This window comes from Phacochoerus africanus, chromosome 9 (assembly GCF_016906955.1).
Source record: "Phacochoerus africanus isolate WHEZ1 chromosome 9, ROS_Pafr_v1, whole genome shotgun sequence".
NCBI lineage: Eukaryota > Metazoa > Chordata > Mammalia > Artiodactyla > Suidae > Phacochoerus > Phacochoerus africanus.
The window spans coordinates 29,698,240-29,720,615 of record NC_062552.1 but is presented as its reverse complement, the minus strand read 5'-3'; the positions used below and the strand labels follow the sequence as shown (position 1 = coordinate 29,720,615).

The window sequence follows — 22,376 nt, the reverse complement described above, 5'->3', positions numbered from 1 at the left end:
CCTTTTTTTGGTAAGTTAAAACTAACAGTAGCAAGGGAATTGTAAAGAACCAAGTGACCGATAATTTCAAATAAAAGATCAATGTCAAGTTCATTACAGAGAACAATATAATGTGTGAATTCAGCATGTTCTCTCTCTTTCTGCAATGCAGTCCTGAGGACGTAGAGTGAAAACGGCTCAGGTTAGTGAGTAGGAGTTCAGACTTTATAATGCCTTGTGGATGAGATGGTATTTACAGTCTCATGAGAGGTTCCTCAGGGCAGAAATGAGCTCTTTTCTCCTATTTGTGATGTGGAGTGTAGAAGAGGGCTATGAATGGATGGGGCCCTGGAGGGTGGCCTCTGACTTGCAGGCACTGCTGCTCTGTTACCCTCTGGTGCAGCAGCCTGAGAACTGGGGGCTAGATGAACATCATTGAGTAAAGCGACCCTGTTGGTGGCATCACGGTTTCTTCTTGTGTTTGAATCCATAAGTGCAGGTGGAGCACTTGAACGTTTGAGGACTGTAATTAGGGAGGAGCTCTAAGTCAAGAAGGGGTATAACCAAGGGGAGGATTTTGAAATAAGTAAGACCCATGGGGGAGCAGCGTCTGCAGGGCATTTGCCTGAGAGGGTGGGGAGCACTTGTCTGCAAGTCCATCAGCGTCAGGAGGCGGCCTGGGGTGTCTTGACTGCCAGGGTGTCCCAGGTTCGCACACAGTGTATTAGAAGTGTGCTGCGAGTTAAGATCAGTCCTCTAGCTACCAAAATTCTATTCCTAAGCCCATCCTATGTAGAATTCCTTTGTCATACTTGATAGCCAATATTTAATAAGTGCTTTATGTAGACTCAGCATTATGTTATGTATGATGAAGGATTTGCATTAACATGTTTAGAGTTTGGGAGGGAAGGAAGAGACTCTTCAGGAAACAAGGTGAAATGTTGGACAGGGTCAATAAGAGTTATGAGAAAGGAAAGGGGATCTTGCTAAGGGCCGGGTTAATCTAGGAAGGCAGCATCCAGCTGGCGGTATTTCTTCTGAATCTTAGACGACAAGAAGGCAGAGAGGAGGAAGCAGAGATGCTCTGATGGAACGCTTGCCAGCCGCAGCCGCACGTGTCTGAATAATTTTCTGTGGAACTGAAATTGTTGAGTTGGGCCAACAAATAGGACACCTGTTTCAAAGCCATAAAGCTGATTTTTTTTTTTTTTAATTTTCAGTTCCAAATATATAGCATCTCTTGGAATAAACACCTCCTTTTCCTTTACTCAGGCACAACAAATATCTAGTATTCTGTCTGCTTGAATTTGAAATCTATGATAGAAATATACTTTAATAACACCTAACTTACTACAAATGGAATTTCCAAAGCTTTGATTTCCCCTGGCCTGTAAGAGAAAATGTAACAAATAATTTTTTTTTTCCTGACCCTATTTTCCCCTGCTCTTTTATTTCATTCTCATTTGCTCGAATAAACATGCCTTCACCACTGGTTCATGTTGATCCTGCGCAAGCTTCCTCCTTTCCTCCCCAGCTAAATAAAGCCTTATTTTTGTAATATCCTTCTGTTAGCGGCTGACATGGAAAAGCTTCCACCTTATCCTGTCTTTCAGAATCAGAGTTTGGCTGCCTCTCTTGCGATCTTGAAAATGTTTGAAATGCTACATAATTAAAAAGCTTAGAACTAAGTAAAGTCGAACAATTTTTTACTGGGCTACATTGTATTAAAGTGGGAAGGAAAATTACTTTCTTTTGTTTTTGGAAAGACATTTGCCAGTTGGAGCCTCAACAAAGATTGAGTTTGGAGGCCTTTAACTGTGCACCAAAAGGTTATTGCAGAAGGTGGTAACATAAGGGAGAAGTCTTAAAGTGGAGAATTTGAGGTTCAGTAATAGGAGCTGTGTGAAGACAGGCATTTTGCCACTTCATTGGGTGCTTGAAATAGTGTGGAATTAAAGAAACAGTTGCAAGTTTTCACAGACTTGATTAATTTAGTCCACAGGAAAACTGGAGGGGGGAACACCCTTCAGGTTGGTTGTAAAGCCTACCTAGCATTCATTAAAATTTTGCTTTAAAATATTTACTGATTATAAGTTTAGTAATGCAAAATCAGAGCAATTGTTAATCTAATATTTTATGTTAAACCATTGAAATAAAATTGCATGTATATTTGGGTGAAAATGAATTAAGATGATAGGTCAGCAGTCAGTCCGTATTTCCCACACTGGGCACAGTGGTTATGAGTGCGAAGGAAGGACACCCAGTGACGTCTGTAAATGGTGCCCGACCCTTGGGTCTTCTGTCTCTCTTGAAGAACTGTGGCACGGTTGTGTACGTAACAAGTGATAGTAACAGAGAGCATGTGATTGTACATATAGAAAATGTTAAATAGTCATCTTCCCATAAATTCAGCTGTTCTTATGTTGCATTAGTTTGAGGTAAAGTAAGATTTTTAGATTTTTAAAATTATACTACTCATTTTATTTGGTTGAAAATGCCTTTCATCCAAACCAGAACATGAAAGGAGATGGTATTCTTTGCTGAAGGATGTCTCTGCTGGCTGAGGAGTTCTGACTGGCGGGTACTTTCAGTGCAGGAAGGTTTGCGACTCCACTGCCTCTGGCCCCCTTCCTGCTGGCAGTCAGCTGACAGCCTGACGGCAGCACCTCTGAGAGTAAGATCCTCACCCTGCTTATTTCTCCTTGTAAGATACTCCAGTTCACTTCTGTTAGTTTAATATTCCCAGTTTGAATATTAAATAGGAGTGGAATTCTTTTACTTATCCTGCTAGGGTTTCACTAGGCTTCTTCGATCTATAGATGGGTATCTGATATTAATTCTGAAAAATTCCCAGCCACATTGGGGTAAAATTTCCCTCTACACATTCTTTCTCCTCCTGTCTGGGATTCTGGTCAAATGTATTCTAGACCTTCTTGGTCAGCCCTTCGCATCTCATTCTCATATCTGTACTTCCCTTTTTACTCTTTCTCTCTGCTGAATTACAGGTAAATTTCTCCTGAACTACTTCCTAGTCTGATATTTCTCTATTCCATTTTGTCTGTTTTGCTGCCATTGTGTTTTGAACTTTGGCTGTTGTAATTTCTAGAAGTTCTTTTAAAGATCTGCTGTTACTTTTTATGAATTCTTGTTCTCTGCTGGTATTTTAAACTTTGTTGTGTTCTTCTCTAGATACTTTAGGCTATTTTTTTTCTTTTTAGGGCTGTACCTACAGGATTTGGAAGGTCTCCGGCTAGGGGTTGACCCAGAGCTGCAGCCACTTGCCTACACCACAGCCATAGCAATGCCAGATCCAAGCTGTGTCTTCAGCCTACACTGTAGCTCACAGCAACGCCAGATCCCTAACTCACTGAGTGAGGCCAGAGATCGAACCCGTGTCCTCATGGATGCTAATTGGGTTCATTAACCACTGAGCCATGATGGGAACTCCTGAATATGCTATCTTTGACAGGTGCCGTGCTGCCTTGGACAGGCTTCTGGGGGGCTACCAGTCTGGGACTCTTTTTAAACCATATTTAGGACACAATCCTGGGCTCCTGCACACTGTGGATGTGTGCCTGGGATGTGGCCTAGGGTGGCCCTAGCTTCTCAGAGACTTTGTTTTTCCTGCCTTTTCCTTTTCTTTCTTGTCCAGTGCCAGGAGAGCCTGTTCGTTACCCTCGTGTGGTTGGGGAGATGATGGTTCCTTTCTAGGTCTTCCTTCCTTTGGGTGGGGCTCAGGGAGACGGGCATTCATCCATTACCTCCTACTGCCTGGCCTTTGTGGGCCGAGGATCTATCTGCAGCCGTGTCCCAAGAAGCCCCTAGGTCTGTGAAAGCCAGGTTGGTGGGTCACCCTGGTGGGGAGCCAGAGGGCTGGATGAATTTGAGGCCGTGAATGGTGTGGGGAGGTGCTGGTCCACGTGAAAGGGACGGTAGGGACAAGCTGGGGCAGCGCTGTCAGCTGATGGCCGAGTTGGGGAGCCTGGGCAGGAGGTGGGTGCATGTGCAGGGCCTCTTGAGGAGGGCAAGGGGGAAAGGCTTTAGAGTGAGCCAAGGGAATGTGCAGATAGGTGAGGTGTAGATGGGGGTCAGGGCTGAAGGAAGCCACAGTGTCAGTGGGAGCACTGCTGGGTATCTAGGGGGCTCTAAAGTTTTCTTTCCTTTTTTTTTTAAAGTATGCATTTTATTAAAAAAAATTTTTTTTTGCTTTTTTTTTAATTTTTAATTTTTTTTTTTAATGGCCACACCTGCGGCATATGAAGATTCCCAGGCTACGGTCAAATCGGAGCTACAGCTCCTGGCCTACGCCATAGCCACATAAGATCTGAGCCGTGTCTGCGAGCTACAACACAGCTCATGGCAACAGCCAGATCCTTAACCCACTGAGCAAGGCCAGGGATCGAACCCGCAACCTCATGGTTCCTAGTCGGACTCGTTTCTGCTTTGCCATCATGGGAACTCCTAAATAAGTTTTCTTAAAATATTGCTTTCTACATATTCAGCATCATTTATTACTTAATATGTTGTTTGCTCAGGGTTACTTTATATTTTGCTGTGTTACTGGCATTTTTCTAAGTTGCAGCAGCCTGGGAATGACTCAGCCATAAACTGGCCACTGTTTAGTCCTGCTCCCTGGGCTGAGGTGCGGGGTGGTGAGAGAGATTGACTGACTGATGGGGATTGATTAAATGGAAGTGACTTTCTTCCATCTTCTGTGCCCCATGCGACTTCCTGGGTTTCCAGCTTCTGGGGTTGCATCCACCTCTTCTCAGGAAATGTTTGTGTTAACGCTGCAACTGCTGCCTGGTTGCCCTGTAGGTGTGATCCATAAGCCTCCGCCAAGGCCACTGCCCTTGTGGTGCCCTTGGGAACATTCAGGTTTCTCCACATTTGTTTGAGCGAGGTCTCCGTGCTGCCTCTGAAGTTAGGGTCCTGGGGTGGGCCCCATGTTCCTCTCTGCCCACCTTGCACGCATGGAGCAGAAGCTACAAGGCCATGTGGCTCCCATCTGCCCTGGTGGTTTGGGAGGCATTCTCACATCTTTGCTGGGGGGGCCAGGCGCTGTGTGCACCACCCTGTTCTCCCAGGGCCCACTGCCCTCCCCCCGAAGCCACACTGCTTTCTCCTCTGCAAGCAGCTGTTGCTTTCAGACATCCTTGGAGTCAGCTTATCTTTATGAGCTTCTGCTGCGGCTAACATAGTTTCCAAGCAGCTCCTTCCTTTGCATTGTGTCCCCTGGTGGTATGGTGCCTGGGCGGCTCCTGGGAGGTGCTGAGTGGGGGTGAATGGCATGAAGTCCACCTGACTTGTCCTGTCAGATGGGAATGCTTGTGTGTGCGCCTGGGCCTCTTAGGCCCAGCTCAGGAATTACTGCTCTTGATTTATTTGGGGGGTTTAGAAGAACTCTCATATAAATTACCCAGCCAGCTTTTTTAAAAAAGAGGTTTGTTTTCTTGTTGAAGAAATGTGCTTGAGTGTAAGTGATTAATCATTCTTTTGTAGTGTAAATTTCAGTATATTCCAAATAGTGCGTGTGCTGTTAAAAAAAGAGCAGTAATAAAATAACCAGACGATTGATTTTTAAACATTGATCAGGTTGGCAGAGTTCCTGAGACATCAACATACTAATTAGAATGTCAGGATATTAAATTACTGTTCATTTTCTAACTTCAAAAGTTTCGGATGACTATAAATGACAAAGAATTTCTAAGTGAACTAAAGATTTCCTCTAAAGATTTACCAATTATTAACAATTTAATTTCTTTCATTTTTTCCTTTATTTGGCTCTCGTCTGTACTTTAAGTGGAGGAAGTATTTTGTAAGAATTGGATTATAAGTAGAAAAGATGCTTGAGACTAACTTTTATTTTAGGTAGGTAAGTGTTCTGGTTGTTACTGTGTAACAGCTATCTCTAAATTCTTAAAATAACAATTCTGAAGCCTGTTGTCAAAATGTGAAACTGCAACTTAACCCTAAAACTTCAAACAATGCCCTTTTATGATACCTCACAATTCTGAAGCTCAGGGATTCAGACCAGGCTCAGCAGGGTGGTTCTGCTCCACAGGGTGTCACGTGGAGCTCCGTGCTGGTAGCTCGTCTGGTCTAGGATGTCCGAGCCAGTGTCCCTCTCGCTCCTCCTGCCAAGGAGGCTGGGCTCTGCTGGGATCCTCTCCACGGTGTCCTGTACACCAGGGGCTGGGTTTCCTTCTTGGTGACCCAGGACGGCAGAGAACAGGTAGGAACCGTCCGCCCTCAGAGACGAGGCCTGGGATGTACCGTACCCTGCTGTCAGACGGCCACTGGCCGGCCCAGATCGCAGGGAGGGTGACCAGGTCTTAGCTCTCAGTGGGCAGTGGTGACATCCTCAATCCCCACAGCAGGATTGATGTATGGGTCACAGGGCCTCAGGGAAACAAGCTCCCTTTATGTATCACAGTATTTACTACCAACATAGGACCGATGTTTATTAGGAATACTAATAACAGTATTAAAAATCGTGAAAATTGCTTCCAGCATTTGCTTCATCCACAAATTTTTAATTTCATTATAAAAGAAATGATTCCTAATTGTTTCATTATGCATTGGATATCTTAAGACAGACTTTCCATTAGTTACTTATTTTAATTGGCTTTTAAATATTTATTACTAATATCTTATATTAATTTTATTGTAAATAATACTAAAATATTAATATTTTGCAAACATTTATATTTTAATATTTAATATTAATAAAATTAGAAGTTTTAACATTGTTATTAACATATCTTTTTACCTGCTATAGAGATGTATTTTTTTAAGAAAAAGTGGTACTTGAAATCATTTATTTGTATGTATTTATTTATTTACTTAGACTGTGTTTGCAGCATGTGGAAGTCCCAGGTCCAGGGACTGAACCTGCGCCACAGCTGCCATAGCAGTGACAGTGCCAGGTCCTTAGCTCAGTACACTACCAGGGAACTCTTCTATTTGTATTTATTGATGCTATGCCCTTTTCTACAAAGGATTCGAGGTGACTTGCAGCAAGACACATATGGTAAATCTGTATAGAAGTAAAATATAAATAAGCAGTGGAGGGTGAGGCTCAAGAAGACAATGAGTCGGTAAATGCTGTCACCATCTGCCCAGTGGCTGAGGCCCCAGACTTGAGTCTTTTTCACCACACCTTCATTAATTGACAGTCTGTCAGTCTGGGCTGCCTCTGAAACACATCCCCCTGTGCTTCTCTAGTTCAGGCCACTGCCATCTTTTCCCTATCCTGCCGCCTGAACGTAGGTCTCTCTCTTCTTCTCCAGTGTGATTCCTCATGATAGAGTCCTTCCTCCATGCAGCGCACCAGCAAGTGTAGGAGTTTTCGTGATGGCTTAGCAGTAACAAACCCGACTAGTAGCCATGAGGATGAAGGTTTGATCCCTGGCTTCTCACATTGGGTTAAGGATCCAGTGTTGCCGTGAGCTGCAGTATAGGTTGCAGATGTAGCTCAGATCCTGTGTTGCTATGGCTGTGGTGTCACAGCTACAGCTCCAATTCTACCCCTAGCCTGGGAACTTCCATATGACTCAGGTGTGGCCATAAAACAAACCACAGTGTAAATCTGGTCATAACTTCCTCTCCCCAAAGTTTGCTGTACCATTCTTAGAGCTAAACTGTATCTCAGAGAGGCTTCAGTCCCCCTCCACCCCCAAGGACTGTGCCCTGTCTCCTCTTTTTGCTTCTCCAGCCCACTAGCCTGTTTTCTCTTTAGCACCTTGGCAATACCTGTTTTACCTCTGCTGGGGATGCTCTTACCCCAGGTTTTCTGTGGCTGACTCCTTTTCATTCAGGTTTCCAACTACATGTCACTTCTTCAGAGAGGCTTTAATTATCTAGAAACTGAAGTGTAAATCCGTCCATCCATAACACATCCTTGTGTTTTATTTTCATCGTAGATCACTACCTGATAGTTTATTGTTTTTTGTCTGTCTCACCTCATTAAAATATAAGTTTCATGAGAGCAGTGCTTTTTTCTTTCTGGCTTGTTTATAGCGGGATCCCATATGGGGGAGATAGTAGGTCCTCAGTGTTTTATTTATTTATTTATTTAATTTTTTGGCCTCCCCCCCAGCATATGGAGTTCCCTGGCCTGGGGTCAGATCCAAGCCGCAGTCACAACCTAAGCTGCATCTGCGGCAACACCGGATCCTTAACCCACTGTGCTGGGCCAGGGATTGGACCCGTGTCCCAGTGGTCCCATTGTGCCACTGCAGGAACTCTGGCCCTCAGTGTTTTAGAAAGAATAAATGGATTCTCCATAAAAAAATCAAATGCTGGAATTGATAGTATTTCTAGGACATGATAAATGTATTTTAGAAAAGAGGATTCTTTCCTTGGAGTGTGCTGTTTTAGACTAGTGCTGTATTTCAGAATCATTAATGGACCTTTTAAATAAATAGACACCTGGACTTCAGTCTGTATGTAGGTCCACCTGGTACCAGGGATCTGTAATTTCGAAAAGCTCCCCTGCAAATCTGATGTCCACCCATGTTTAAGGGCCAGGACTTGAAAAGGAGAGCTGTGTAGATTCACATAGAAAGTGTCTGACTACTCTGTTTATAAGCATGAGTGAATATTCTTTTTTTTTTTTTTTGTCTTTTTTGCTATTTCTTTGGGCCGCTCCCGTGGCATATGGAGGTTCCCAGGCTAGGGGTCGAATCAGAGCTGCAGCCCCCGGCCTACGCCAGAGCCACAGCAACTCGGGATCCGAGCCACGTCTGCAACCTACACCACAGCTCATGGCAACGCTGGATCATTAACCCACTGAGCAAGGGCAGGGATCGAACCTGCGACCTCATGGTTCCTAATCAGATTCGTTAACCACTGCACCACGACAGGAACTCCAAAAAAAGTGTGTTTTTTTTTTTTTTTCCTCTCTTCTTTTTGCCTTTTCTAGGACTGCTCTCGCGGCATATGGAGGTTCCCAGGCGAGGGGTCTAATCGGAGCTGTAACCACAGGCCTATGCCAGAGCCACAGCAATGCGGGATCCGAGCCGCATCTTCAACCTACACCACAGCTCACAGCAACGCTGGATCCTTAACCCGATGAGCAAGGCCAGGGATAGAACCCTCAACCTCATGGTTCCTAGTCAGATTCGTTAACCACTGAGCCACAACGGGAACTCCTGAATATTCTTGATTAGAAGTTTACAGAGTAAATCTGTGGGAAGCATTATTTGTATCATCACTGTAGAGGCCAGGGTGACAGACTAGTGGTTCTAAAGCAGTGTGCCCAGGGGGACCACTTGGGAGTGTCGGAAGGATGTAAGTAATAATACAACTTATATTTTTTAATCCCATTCCTTTTATTTTATTTTTTTGAGGGGGGAGGAGAAAGGCATGTTTTCCAGTACCTAATGTACAGTGATACGTGTATGCAGTTTATAAACATTGGAATTATGTGCTCAAAATACTGTATTGATGGAGTTCCCTTTGTGGCTCAGTGGCAACGAGTCTGGCTAATATCCATGATGATGCAGGTTCGATCCCTGGCCTTGCTCAGTGGGTTAAGGATCCGGCATTGCTGTGAGCTGTGGTGTAGGTCACAGACGCAGCTTGGATCCCGTGTAGCTGTGGCTGTGGTATAGGCCAGTGTTTACAACTCCGATTCAACCCCTAGCCTGGGAAATTCCATATTCCCTAAATATGAGTGTGGCCCTAAAAGCCAAAAAATTTTTTTTTTATTGATGAAAATGTGTGAGTCAAACAGGATGGAGATTACTGTGCCAGTCAGGACAGGTGATGCAATGGTGGCAAGTGACCCCAAGCTCGACTGCTGAAAGGCTTGTTTCTTATTCGTGCTCTTTGTGTCCTGTGGGCCAGTGGTAGCGCTGCTGTGTCCTTTTGGTGCTGTGATTTGGGCAGATAGAGCAGCCTTTATCTGGAATGTCACTAGGTGCTGAGGCAGAGGAATGAGAGAACTGGGTAAGCCATGTGCTTGTAAAGTGGCACATGTCACCTCTGCTCACATTTTACTGGCCAGGGCAAGTCACATGCCCACACGTGAGTCCAGCAGGTAGAGGATGCACGATACTCCCTCAGTGAGGGACTCTGCCATGGGCGAATGGCAGGATGGTCTACATAGACAGCCTCCACCACCTGTTCAGTGTGGGGGATATTTGTCACTCCAGAGCTTACTCTTCATCTCGTTTCAGGGTTGTTGGCAGAGTGAGCCTGCTCTCCCTGTTCCTGACTTGATGAAGAATACCAAAAAAGATACGTGCAGCCCAGATCATTAATTCTTTTACTAAGAAGCATGTGAAACAATCTGATTGTAAAATAAGGAAATATAATTTTACCAAAACTGTTAGAGCCTTGTGTGATTTTTGCCTAAAAAAAGATTATACCATCACTCCACATACCATTTGAAATATTCAGGTACTTAGTGTTGGTGGGTGGGTATGAAAGATAGAATGAGGTGGGGGAATTGTGGGTAGTGGTGGAAAGAGGACTTCATGGCTCAAGTGTTCAGGGTCTTTGCTGATTGAAAAATTAACCAGGCTGAAGGTGGAGCATCTTTGGTTTTTTTTTTTTTTTTTTTGTCTTTTTGCCATTTCTTCGGCTGTTCCCGCGGCATATGGAGGTTCCCAGGCTAGCGGTCGAATCAGAGCTGTAGCCACTGGCCTACACCAGAGTCACAGCAACACGGGATCCGAGCTGCATCTGCAACCTACACCACAGCTCACGGCAATGCCGGATCGTTAACCCACTGACCAGGGATAGAACCCGCAACCTCATGGTTCCTATCGGATTCGCTAACCACTGAGTCACGACGGGAACTCCAAGTGGAGCATCTTTGGAATCATAATGTAAGTCCTTCTGGAAATGTGATTCCACTTAGAGCAGTTTGTTTATATACTTCTCTTCAGAAAGATGTTCATTTGGAAAGCAAAACCTACCTTGACAGTGTTGTGGCTGTAGTGATAAATTAGCTAATTTTATTATTTTGTATACCCCCTAAAGACCAGTCCTATGTGAGTTCAACTAATAAAACAATAAGTTCATAGAAACCAGTTGAGTTTCAGGAGGTATTTCACTTTATTTACTTAATCGAAATATAGTTGAGTTAAAATATCAGTTTCAGGTGTACAGCATAATAAGTTAATGTTTTTATATATTGCAAAGTGATTATCACTATGCATCTAGCTACCGTTTGAAACTATACATTGTAGTATGTTGACTGTATTCTCTATTTTGTACTTTACATCTTTATCATTTATTTTATAACTAGAAGTTTGTACCTCTTAATCCCCTCACTTATTTGTCCTTCTCCCATCCTCTTCCCCTCTTGGAAAAACTCTCTTATTTTCTATATCTGTGAGTCTCTTTCTATTCTGTATTCTTCTGTCTTGATTTTTAGATTCCGCATATAGGTGAAATCATACGATACTTGTCTTCATCTAACTTATAGCATAATACCCTCTAGATCTATCCATGCTGTCATTCATGGCTGAGTAATACTACATTGTGAGCATGTGTGTGTGTGTGTGTGTGTGTGTGTGTATTACACATTTTCTTTATTTATTCATCTGTTGGTAGACACTTAGGGTGCTTCCATATCTTGCTTATTGTAAATAATGCTGCTGTGAACATAGAGGTGCATATATCTTTTTGAATTAATGTTTTTTGTTTTCTTTGAATAATTACTCAGGAGTGAAATTGCTATATCATATGGTAGTTCTGTTTTTAACTTTTTACAGAACCTTTCCATAGTGGCCATACCAGCTTACATCCCCACCAACAGTGTGTTAGGGTTTCCTTTTCTTCACACCCTTTCTAGCATTTGTTATTTGTAGACTTACTAGTGATAGCCATTCTGACTGGCGTGAGGTAGTACCTCATTGTATTTTGATTTGCATTTCTCTTATATTTAGTGGTGTTGAACATCTTTTCATGTGCCTGTTGGCCATCCATTTGTCTTCTCTGGAAAAATGTCTGTTCAGGTACTCTGCCCATTTTTTAAAGAAATTGTGTTTTTTGACGTTAAATGATATGATTTCTTCATTATGTTTTGGATACTAGCCCCTTATCAGGTATCATTTGCACATATCTTCTTCCTATTCAGAAGGTGGCCTTTTTGTTTTGTTGATAGTTTTCTTGGCTTTGCAAAAGCTTTTTAGTTTTATTTTTCTTTCCTGGGGAGATGGATTAAAAAAAAAAATTCACTGGGACCAGTGTCAGAGAGTGTACTTCCTTTGTTCTCTTCTAGGAATTTTATGCTTTTATGTCTTACATTTATGTCTTTACTCCATTTTAGGTTTATTTTTGTATATGGTGTTAGAAAATGGTCTACTTAAATTCTTTGCTCATAGCTGTCCAGTTTTCTGGGGTCTTGATTCTGTTCCACTGATCTATGTGTGTGTGTTTGTGTAGTAGCATACTGTTTTGATTGCTATAGCTTTGTAGTATAGTTTGAAATTTGAAATCAGGGAGTAAGATATTTCCAAGTTTGTTTCCCCCCCTCAATATTTCTGTAGCTTTTTTTTTTGGTTCCATAAAAATTTTAGGTCTATTTGTTTGAGTAATGTGAAAAACGCCATGGATATTTTGATAGGGGTTGCATTGAATCTGTAGATTCTGTGTGTAGTATGGACATTTTGACAATAATCCATTCTTTCATTCCATAAGCATGGTATATATTTTCAATTATTTGTGTTGTCTTTATTTTCTTTCGTCAGATCAGTGTCTTATAGTTTTCAGAATACAGATGTTTAGCCTCCTTGGTTAATTTTATTTCTAGGTATTATATTTATTTTGATGGAGTTGCAAATGGAATTTTCTTAATTTCTCTTTTTTTTGGTAGTTTGTTATTGATGTGCAGATTTCTGTATATTAATTTTGTATTCTGAAACTTTACTGCGTGAATTTATTAGTTTTAGGTTTTTCTGTATACAGTATCATGTCATCTGCAAATAGTGACAGTTTTATTTCTCTCCTCCAGTTTGGATGCCTTTGATTTCTTTTTCTTGTCTGATTGCCATAGCTAGGATTCCAGTACTATATTGAATAAAGGTGGTGAGATAGGCATCCATGTCTTTAAATTTTTCATTGTTGAGCGTAATATTAGCCATGGGTTTGTTGTATGTGGCCTTTATTATGTTGAGATATGTTCTGTCTATAGCCATTTTAGTATGAGTTTTTTTCATAAATGGATGTTGGACTTTGTCAAATTGTTTTTCTGCATTTGTTGACATAATTATATGATTCTTTTGTCACAGTGATTTAGCAGATATTAAACCATCCTTGCATCCCTGGACTAAATCTTGATTGATCAAAGTGAATGATCCTTTTAATGTATTCTTGAATTCGTTTTGCTAATGTTTTGTGGACGGGTTTGGATCTGTTTCATCCAAAGAGATAGTGGCTTGTCATTTTCTTTTTTTGTGTATCTTTGGTTTTGGCATTAGGGTAATAATTGGACTTGTAGAATAAGTTTGAGAACATTTCTTCCTCTTCAATTTCCTGCAGTAGTTTGAGAAGGATAGGTATTTACTCTTCTTTAATATTTGGCAGAATTCCTCTGTGAAGCCGTCTGATCCTGGACTTTTGTTTGTTGGGTGTTTTTTGATTATCGATTCAGTTTCATTACTGGTAATTGGTCTATTCAGATGTTCTGCTTCTCCCTGATTCAGTCTTGGAAGATTGTGTATTTCTAGGAATTTATCCATTATTTCTATGTTGTTCAATTTGTTGGTGTATAAATGTTTGTAATAGTCTTTTTTTTTTTAGGGCCTCACCTGTGTCATATAGAAGTTCCCAGCTGCAGCTGCCTGCCTATGCCATAGCACTGTGGGATCCTAGTTTTGTCTGTGACCTACACCACAGCTCACAGTAATGCCAGATTCTTGACCCACTGAGTGAGGCCAGAGATTGAAACTACATCCTTGTGGATACTAGTTGGATTTGTTTCCTCTGTACCACAACAGGAACTCCCCGTAGTAGTCTTTAATGATTGTATTTCTGTGGTATTGGTTGTAAATTCACTTTCATTTGCGTTTTTACTTATTTTGGCCCTTCCCCCCACCCCTTATTGAATCTGGCTAAAGTTTGTCTCTTTTTTTATCTTTTCAAAGAACCAGTTTTTAATTTCATGGATTTTTTTTCCATTTTTTTTATTCTTAATTTCATTTATATCCACTCTGTTCTTTTTAATTTCTGTCCTTCTACTAATTTTAGGTTTTGGTTCTTCTGCTTCTTCTTTTCTAGTTCCATTAGATGTAAAGTTAGATGGTTTATTTTGTTTTTGTTTCTTGAGGTAGGCCTGTATTGCTATGAGGTTTTCTCTTAAATTTCTTCCACTGCATTCCATAATTTTGGGGTCCTTGTGTTTCCATTTTTCATATGTGTCTAGGTATTTTTTGATTTCCTGTATTCTTTGTTCACTTATTGGTTGTTTAATAGCATGTTGTTCAGCCTCCACATGTTTTTGTTTTTCGTTTTCTTGTTATTGACTTCAAGTTTCATATTGCTGTGATCAGAAGAGGTGCTTGATATGAATTCAGTCTTGTTAATTTATTGAGACTTGTTTTGTGGCCCACTGTGTGGTCTCTCCTCGGAAATGTTCCATGTGTACTTGAAAAGAATGTGTGTTCTGCTGCTTTTGGATCGAATGTTATCTATATATCTATATCTGTATCTATATATCTGTCTATCTCTGTTAAGTCCGTTGAGTGTATCTGCTCTATGTTTCTCCTTGTCTTTAACTTTCTCCATTTTAATTATGATATGTCTTGGTATGGATATCTTGGGTTTGTCTTGGAGACTCTAGGCTTCCTGGACCTTGATGTGTTTCTTTCCCCGTCTAGGGAGGTTTTCAGCCATTCTTTCTTTTCTTTTTTTTTAGGGCAATACTTGTGGCATATGGAAGTTCCCAGGCTAGGAGTCAAATCAGAGGTGTAGCTGCTAGCCTGCACCACAGCGATAGCAATGTAGGATCTGAGCCACATCTGCAACGTACACCACAGCTCACGGCAATGCTGGATCCTTAACCCACTGAGCAAGGCCAGGGATTGAAGCTGAATCCTCATGAATACTAGTTGGGTTCATTAACTGCTGAGCCATGATGGGAACTCCTCAGCCATTATTTCTTGAAATAAGTTTTTTGCCCCTTTCTCTATTCTCCATTTGGGACCCCGTTATGTGAATGTTAGTGCAGTTGATGTTGTCTCAGACTTCCCTTAAACTATTCTCACTAAAAAAAATTATTTTTCCCTTTTGCTGTTCTGATTGAGTGAATGTCACTGTTCTCTCTTCTTTGTTGCTTATGTGGTCTTCTGTATCATCTAAAATGCTGTTTATCCCTTCTAGTGTATTTTTCATTTCAGTTGCTGTATTCTTTAGCTCTGATTGGTTCTTTTTTACATTTTTAATTGTTGTTCAATAGAAGTTTATAATAATAAAGTTTCAGGCAGTCATCCTACATTTTTCAGTGAGAATTCTCTTACTTTGGTCTTTTTAATTTTGTTTATTATTAGATAGATAAATGAAGATTTAGATGTGTGTGACAAATGGATTAACTTCAAAATAACCAAGGAAAAACAGAATAGTTACTGGAAGGCTATAATGTAGGAAATGACACTGGTTATAGATAAAACACATGTTAATTGGAATGCATCTGATTACTTTGGGTGAACAGTTTAGAAACACATTGAATCCCTTAGAATTTTATTCATTATTTCTAAAGTCTGGATTAGTTTTTTTTTTTTTTCCAATCTTAGGGAGTGTGGGGTCAAGATTTCAGGGAAAGACAGTCTTACCACACTCTTTAATAATCAACTCTAGTTTTTATTTTTATTTTATTTATTTTATTTATTTATTTTTTTAAAGGAGTGCTTTATTTTATTTTGTCTTTTTTGCTATTTCTTGGGCCACTGCCGCGGCATACGGAGGTTCCCAGGCTAGGGGTCGAATCGGCCTACGCCAGAGCCACAGCAAGGTGGGATCCGAGCCACGTCTGCAACCTACACCACAGCTCATGGCAACGCCGGATCCTTAACCCACTGAGCAAGGGCAGGGACCGAACCCGCAACCTCGTGGTTCCTAGTCGGATTCGTTAACCACTGCGCCACGATGGGAACTCCCAACTCTAGTTTTTAATTCAAGATTTTGAACTTTTAAAAAATTGAATCTTGACTGCATATCTAAAGCTGAAGACTCTTTGGACCATTAAGTGTTTTGTAACTAAAGTATTCTGTTGTGTGACAGTTGAGCTGAGGTATGCTTTTCTTGCTGCCCTGATGTTTACTTGGTGAGCAGTTGATTTAGACATGCCTATGGTATTGTTAATACAGATACTTGAGTTGAGTTTAAGGAAAGAGATACTATATTCCTGTATATTAGGGATGGAGAAGTGTTAGTGGTATTTACATATTGCTGTGGGATTTGCCCAGTTAGAACCCCAGATATTATCATGCAGACATCTGTGTGTTTGGAGTTACCTAATTCTTTGTTGCTGTAATAAGGGATTATAAAAGGGACATGGCAGGTTAACACATTCGGCCTCACCTCCAGTATTGCCAGAGCCACTCAGAACCACTGGGCAATCGCTTATCATTATCCCTATTAATGGTGGGGAAAATAAGTGTTCATTGTACAACCATGAAGTACTTTTTTATATATAAATTGGAAATCACTGAAGAAATAGTGAAAGACCATCATGAAGATGCAGATTTCTTGTTTCCTTTTACCTTTTCTCCTGATCAGTGTCTTACTTTATTGGTTGCTGTTTTTTTTTTTTTTTTTTTTTTTTAATTGGTTGCCTTTTGAGAATTGCAGCTTGGTTAAAACATACTGCCTTCTCTCAAATGGTCTCTGCCTTATGTATCTGGTTGTGTGTTTGAGGTTCAAAGGAATTCTCCTATGGAAGGTGAAGTAAAAGGTAAATGGTCAACTGAGCAGAGAAATTACTATCAACAGATACATGTAAACAAAGCCAGCACTAAAGCAGAATAACGTAGTGTTAGCTCTTAGAGAAATATTTGCTGTTGCCGAACCTCAATTTGAACACTCTACAATGAGTGTTGATTATATATAGCGTGTGCTGTGACAGCCCTTAAAATTTTTGCCTCTAAGACTTCTCATGACATTCGGTTATATTACATTTTTAGTTTCTGTGTTTTTGTCCTGTTCATTACCAAAAAGGAATTGAGGTGGTAATTTTCAGCTGATGACTCTCTTGCATTGATTTAGATGATACCTGTTTGTTTGACTCTCTCAAATATGATAATAATGAAAATGTTTCAAATACTGTGAGAATTGCCAAAATGTGACACAGAGACCCAGACAAGCATATGCTGCTGGAAAAATGGCACCAATAGTCTTAACTTGACACCAGGTTTCCACAAACCTTCAATTTGTACAAAAACTTAGTATCTGGGAGCACAATAAAGCAAAGTACAATAAAACGAAGCATGATTGTATTTATTGGTCCTTTGAATTTTCTCATTTATAAAGTGTCTGTTCATGTCTTTGGCTCATTTTTCTGTTGGATTGATTGTCTTTTTCTCATTTCTGTCTTGGTTTGCCTTGGCATTTTGTATGTCTCTATACATTTTAAAAGCAATACAGACACAGTAGTAACACAATAGTGTAAGCTATTGTGATTTTGTTTGAGGATGTATTGAATCAGCAGGTTAACTTGAGGATAATTGGGTATATTTTCAATATTACATCTTCTGGTGCTTGTTTATGGGGTAAGGTAGCTCTCTGTTATTGAAGTTTTCTCTAGTTTCCTTCAGTAAGGTTTTATAGCTTTTTGTGGAGGCCTTGCACATTTTTTTGTTAGATTTATTCCTGTTGTGAATGTTATCTTTAAAAAGATTCTCTTATTAAATTTGGCTGCTGGCAGATAGAAATAAATTTTTTTCTGTATTTAGTATTGCATCCAGAAACCTTGCTTAATGGTCAGTAGGTCTAATAATTTATCTGTAAATTCTTCTGGATTTTCTAAGGATGCTACTCATGTAATTTGTAAATATGACAGTTTTGTTTCTTTTTTCCAATACATATACTTTTGGCCTCACCTACCTCGTTCCCATTCCTGGAGTCTGGCTTTCTTGTGTGCCATATTTTCTTTGTGTGCTAGAGATGGAGTTTTGAGATTCCTTAGAGGATGGTATTGAGCCTGGGAGAATGGTGTCTTTCTCCAGGAAGGTTTTCATTTCCTTTTTTGATGCGTCTGTGGGTGCGGCTAGTCCAGAATTCTGTTGCTTTCCACCCAGAATCGAGGTCCCGCCCACTCGACCTTTGGAAACTGGGCTGGGATCCCTGTGAAGGCTGAGAAGCTTCTGCCTCTCCCTCCTCAGCCCTTCAGGGTCCTAGAGAGGAGGGGCAGTTTATCCACTGTTGGCAGCATCTCTTTGAGGTTGCTTCCCCAGAGTTAGCAAAAGTAAAAGCCTCTTTCTCGTGTACCACCCCCTTCTCACATCACTTTTTACAGTTTCCCACTCATGCAGACTTCATTATGCTTGTCTGTTTTATTTCTTTACACATCCTAACAGTTATTATCTGTGTTATATTGAGTCTTTTCCTTTTGTTTTTGCTCATGAGATGATGTTTTCTTGTTTGCCATGTTATAGAATACAATATGCTTGGTGTACTGTCTTTGAAAGTGTGTTTGTGGGAGTCCTTTGAGGCTGTGAATGTACTTTCCTCAGAGAGGATTTGAGTTTCTTTTCGCCAGAGAACATTTGGGCCATTTCAATGGGGATGACCTTAAATCAAGGTCAAGGCTTGGGATTTCCCTGTGACCCACGGCTCTAGAGCAGGAGGGTCTCTTGTGCTCACGTGGGGCTGACTGTGCTTTAAAGAAGAGGCTTTAAAATTTTTATCCGTGTTTTCTTCCTTGATTTCTGAATAATACAGTCTGCTTTACTTGAAACATTAAGTTCTACTGTACTTTGTTTAGCCGTATACCTGTTGTCGGGCATTTAGCTTTTTAAAAATTATTGTAAATAACACTGTGCTGACAAGTTTTTTCTATTTGTGTGTTTGTTCTGTTATTACGATTAATTGTTGGGAGTTCCATGGTGGTCTAGTGGTCATTGCTTTCACTGCTGCGGCCCGGGTTCAATCCCTGGTCTGGGAACATAGATCTCATGTCAAACCACTTCACACAATGGCCAAAAAAGAAAAAAAAAAAAAAAAAGAAAAAAACATTAATTCTGGAAGTGAAATTGGTAGGGTCTTCATGTTTTAAGGGTTTTTGGTGTGTATTGTTAAAGTGCCCTACACAAATATATTGTCCCGACATTGTGGATTATAAATCTTTTTAACTTTTGTCATTTTAGTGGTTAGAAAATAATACCACATTATTCTTTTAATTTACTTTATTTTCACTTATATGAATCTTGGCTGTGTATTACTTTTGGGCCACTAGTATGTCCTACTACCTAAGGGTTTACTGAGAGTAACTCAGATGTCAAATGATGAATTTCCCATAGTTTCTCATTTATATTTCTTCTTCATTTACAGATCTTTTATTTTTCTGTATAGAATTTTAAAGTCTTTTTCTAGTCGTATCTGTCAGTCTTTTTTTTTTTTTTTTTGAAGATCTAATTGTTGCTGTTAAATAATTCAAATGATTGCAGCATCCCATCCAGCAGATAGAAGGGAGCTCAAAGAGCTACAAAAAGAGATTTAAAAAGTCACAGAAAATGTGGGACAAGGAAATGATAAAGGACAGAGGAGTGTTGGGGCAAGATTACCTTCCTTTGGGGGACAAGAAGGTCTATGAGGCAGATACCCAGCTTGTGCTAACCAGGAAATTTTAGTCTGACCAGTTGAGATTACATTCCTGGGGAAGGTTGAGGCTGCAGTTAGGTTGGGTATTGAGTACAGGTTAGGTGACATGGGTTTAGCACAAGTGATTCCACTTGGGACCTGTAGATCCTTTCTTGTTGTTTTGGCTGTGCCTGCTGCATACCAAGCATCCTTGGTCAAGGACAACTGCACCACAGCAGTGACAACGCTGGATCCTTAATCCTGGGCCACCAGGGAACTTGTGTAGTTTTTTTTTTTTTTTTTTTTTAGCAGTATACATGTTCCACAACTTCCAGTTTCACAAGTAATGCAGTTCTGTATTTGCATTGTGCCAAGTCTGGGTGTTTTATACTCATTTGTGAGCTCCTTGAGAGCAGGTATTACATTATAGTTATCTTTGGAGTTCCCCTTGTGGCTCAGTAGTTAATGAACCCAACTAGTGTCCATGAAGACACAGGTTCGATCCCTGTCCTTGCTCATGGGTTAAGGATCTGATGTTGCTGTGAGCTGTGGTGTAGGTCACAGACGTGGCTTGCATCCCGCGTTGCTGTCGCTCTGGCGTAGACCAGCAGCTACAGCTCTGATTCAATCCCTAGCCTGGGGACCTCCATATGCCAAAGATGTGGCCCTAAAAAGACAAAAGAGGAAAAAAAAAAAAAACCCAAAACCCATTACAGTTCTCTTTGTATCATTTGTACATAGAAAACTTTCAAGAATATAGCAAATGTTCCACAAACATTTTTTGAAAGAATGAGTAGTTGGTAAGTAATATCATGGACATGGCAAAAATGTGATTATCATTCATGAATTTAATTTGAAAGACAATTATTTAGTTTAAGAGGAAGGGTGTGGGTTTTGGGGAGGGATGGACTGGGAGGCTGGGTGAATCAAGACCCAAAAAGAGCATCATAGATTTAATTATTTATTTTCTCTGAATAGTGTGTAACAAAACATTTGGGGTCCCTTAGATGACCAGATTGGATGAGCTAGCTAGAAAAACATTCCCAATGAATATGGCATTCAGGCTCAGTGACAGAGAGATGTTTGGAAGAAATAACAGCATTTCAGATAGAAGGTGAATACACACTGGAACAGACCATTAAAGACTGTGAAAAATACATAATGGAGGTTATCTCGAAGTAAAAACTAAATAATCAAATATTTGAAGACATGAAGTTTAAAACGAGTCAGTAACAAAATAATCATAATTGGTTGAAAGAAATAATAAATTTATATCTAGCTTTTTAAAAAAATATTCTTTTCCATTATATTTATCATAGGACCTTGAATATAGATCTCTGTGGTACATGGTGGGGCCTTGTTGTTTATCCCCTCCGTGTATAATATCGTAATCTGCTAACCCAGCCTCCCAGTCCATCCCTCCCCCAAACCCCTCTTCCGTGGCAACCACAGATCTGCTGTCCTTGTCCGTGAGTCTGTTTCTCTTCTGCAGATAGGGTCATTTATGTCTTATTTTAGATTCCATACCTAAGTGATATCTTGTGGTGTTTGTCTTTTCTGACTTACTTCACTTAGTATGATACTCCTAGGTCTATACATGTTGCTGCAAATGGCATTATTTCATTCTTTTTTATGGCTGAGTAGTAGTCCATTGTATATACGCACTGCATCTTCTTAATCCTTTCATCTGTTGATGGACATTTAGGTTGTTTCCATGTCTTGGCTATTGTGAATAGTGCTGCTGTGGACATAGGGGTGCATAGTTTTGTCTGGATATATGCCCAGGAGTGGAACTGCTGGGTCATATGGTAGGTCTGTATTTAGTTTTCGGAGGTACCTCCATACTGTTTTCCATGGTGATTGTACCCATTTACATTCCCACCAACAGTGAAGGAGGGTACCCTTTTCTCCACACTCTCTCCAACATTTGGTATTTGTTGACTTGTTAATGCCATTCTGACTGGTGTGAGGTGGTACCTCATTGTAGTTTTGATTTGCATTTCACTAATAATTAGTGATGTTAAACTTTTTTTTTTTTGCTATTTCTTTGGGCCGCTTCTGTGGCATATGGAGGTTCCCAGGCTAGGGGTCGAATCGGAGCTGTAGCCGCCGGCCTACGCCACAGCAACGTGGGATCCGAGCCGCGTCTGCAGCCTACACCACAGCTCACGGCAACACCGGATCGTTAACCCACTGAGCAAGGGCAGGGACCGAACCCGCAACCTCATGGTTCCTAGTCGGATTCGTTAACCACTGCGCCATGACGGGAACTCCTAAACATTTTTTTCATGTGCCTACTGGCCACTTATCTATATGTCTTTTTTGGAAAAATATCTATGTTGGTCTTCTACCCGTTTTTCAGTTGGGTTGTTTGTTTTTTTGTTGTTGAGTTGTTATGAAGTGTTCATACATTTTGAAAATTAAGCCCTTGGTGGTCATATCATTCACAAATATTTTCTCCCATTCTGTAGGTTGTAATCTTTTTTTTAAAGCCATAATTAATCAGAGATAATAGAGCTATAGTTGTTCATACAAAAATTAGTGTTTTAAATTTGGAATTGTTTTATGTGGTTAGAAAATTACACTCTTAACTGCAGATAGGTATCTAATAAATTACCATGAGTCTAAATTTGGATAATGCTCATTTT

The 22,376-nt window shown here is 40.5% G+C and overlaps 1 protein-coding gene across 8 annotated transcripts in view; it reads left to right on the top strand.

Moving 5' to 3' along the window:
- Positions 1–22,376, top strand: part of PRIM2 (DNA primase subunit 2) — a 373,431-nt gene that overhangs the window by 119,856 nt on the left and 231,199 nt on the right. Inside the window, exon 8 of one of the 8 annotated variants that reach the window (XM_047794664.1) lies at positions 10,164–10,262. The exons of the other annotated variants lie outside the window; for them this stretch is intronic. Coding sequence (XP_047650620.1) covers positions 10,164–10,247 — 84 coding nt within the window. The 3' untranslated portion in view covers positions 10,248–10,262. Of the gene's footprint in view, positions 1–10,163; positions 10,263–22,376 lie in introns of those variants that run through there. 8 annotated transcript variants of the gene reach the window in all.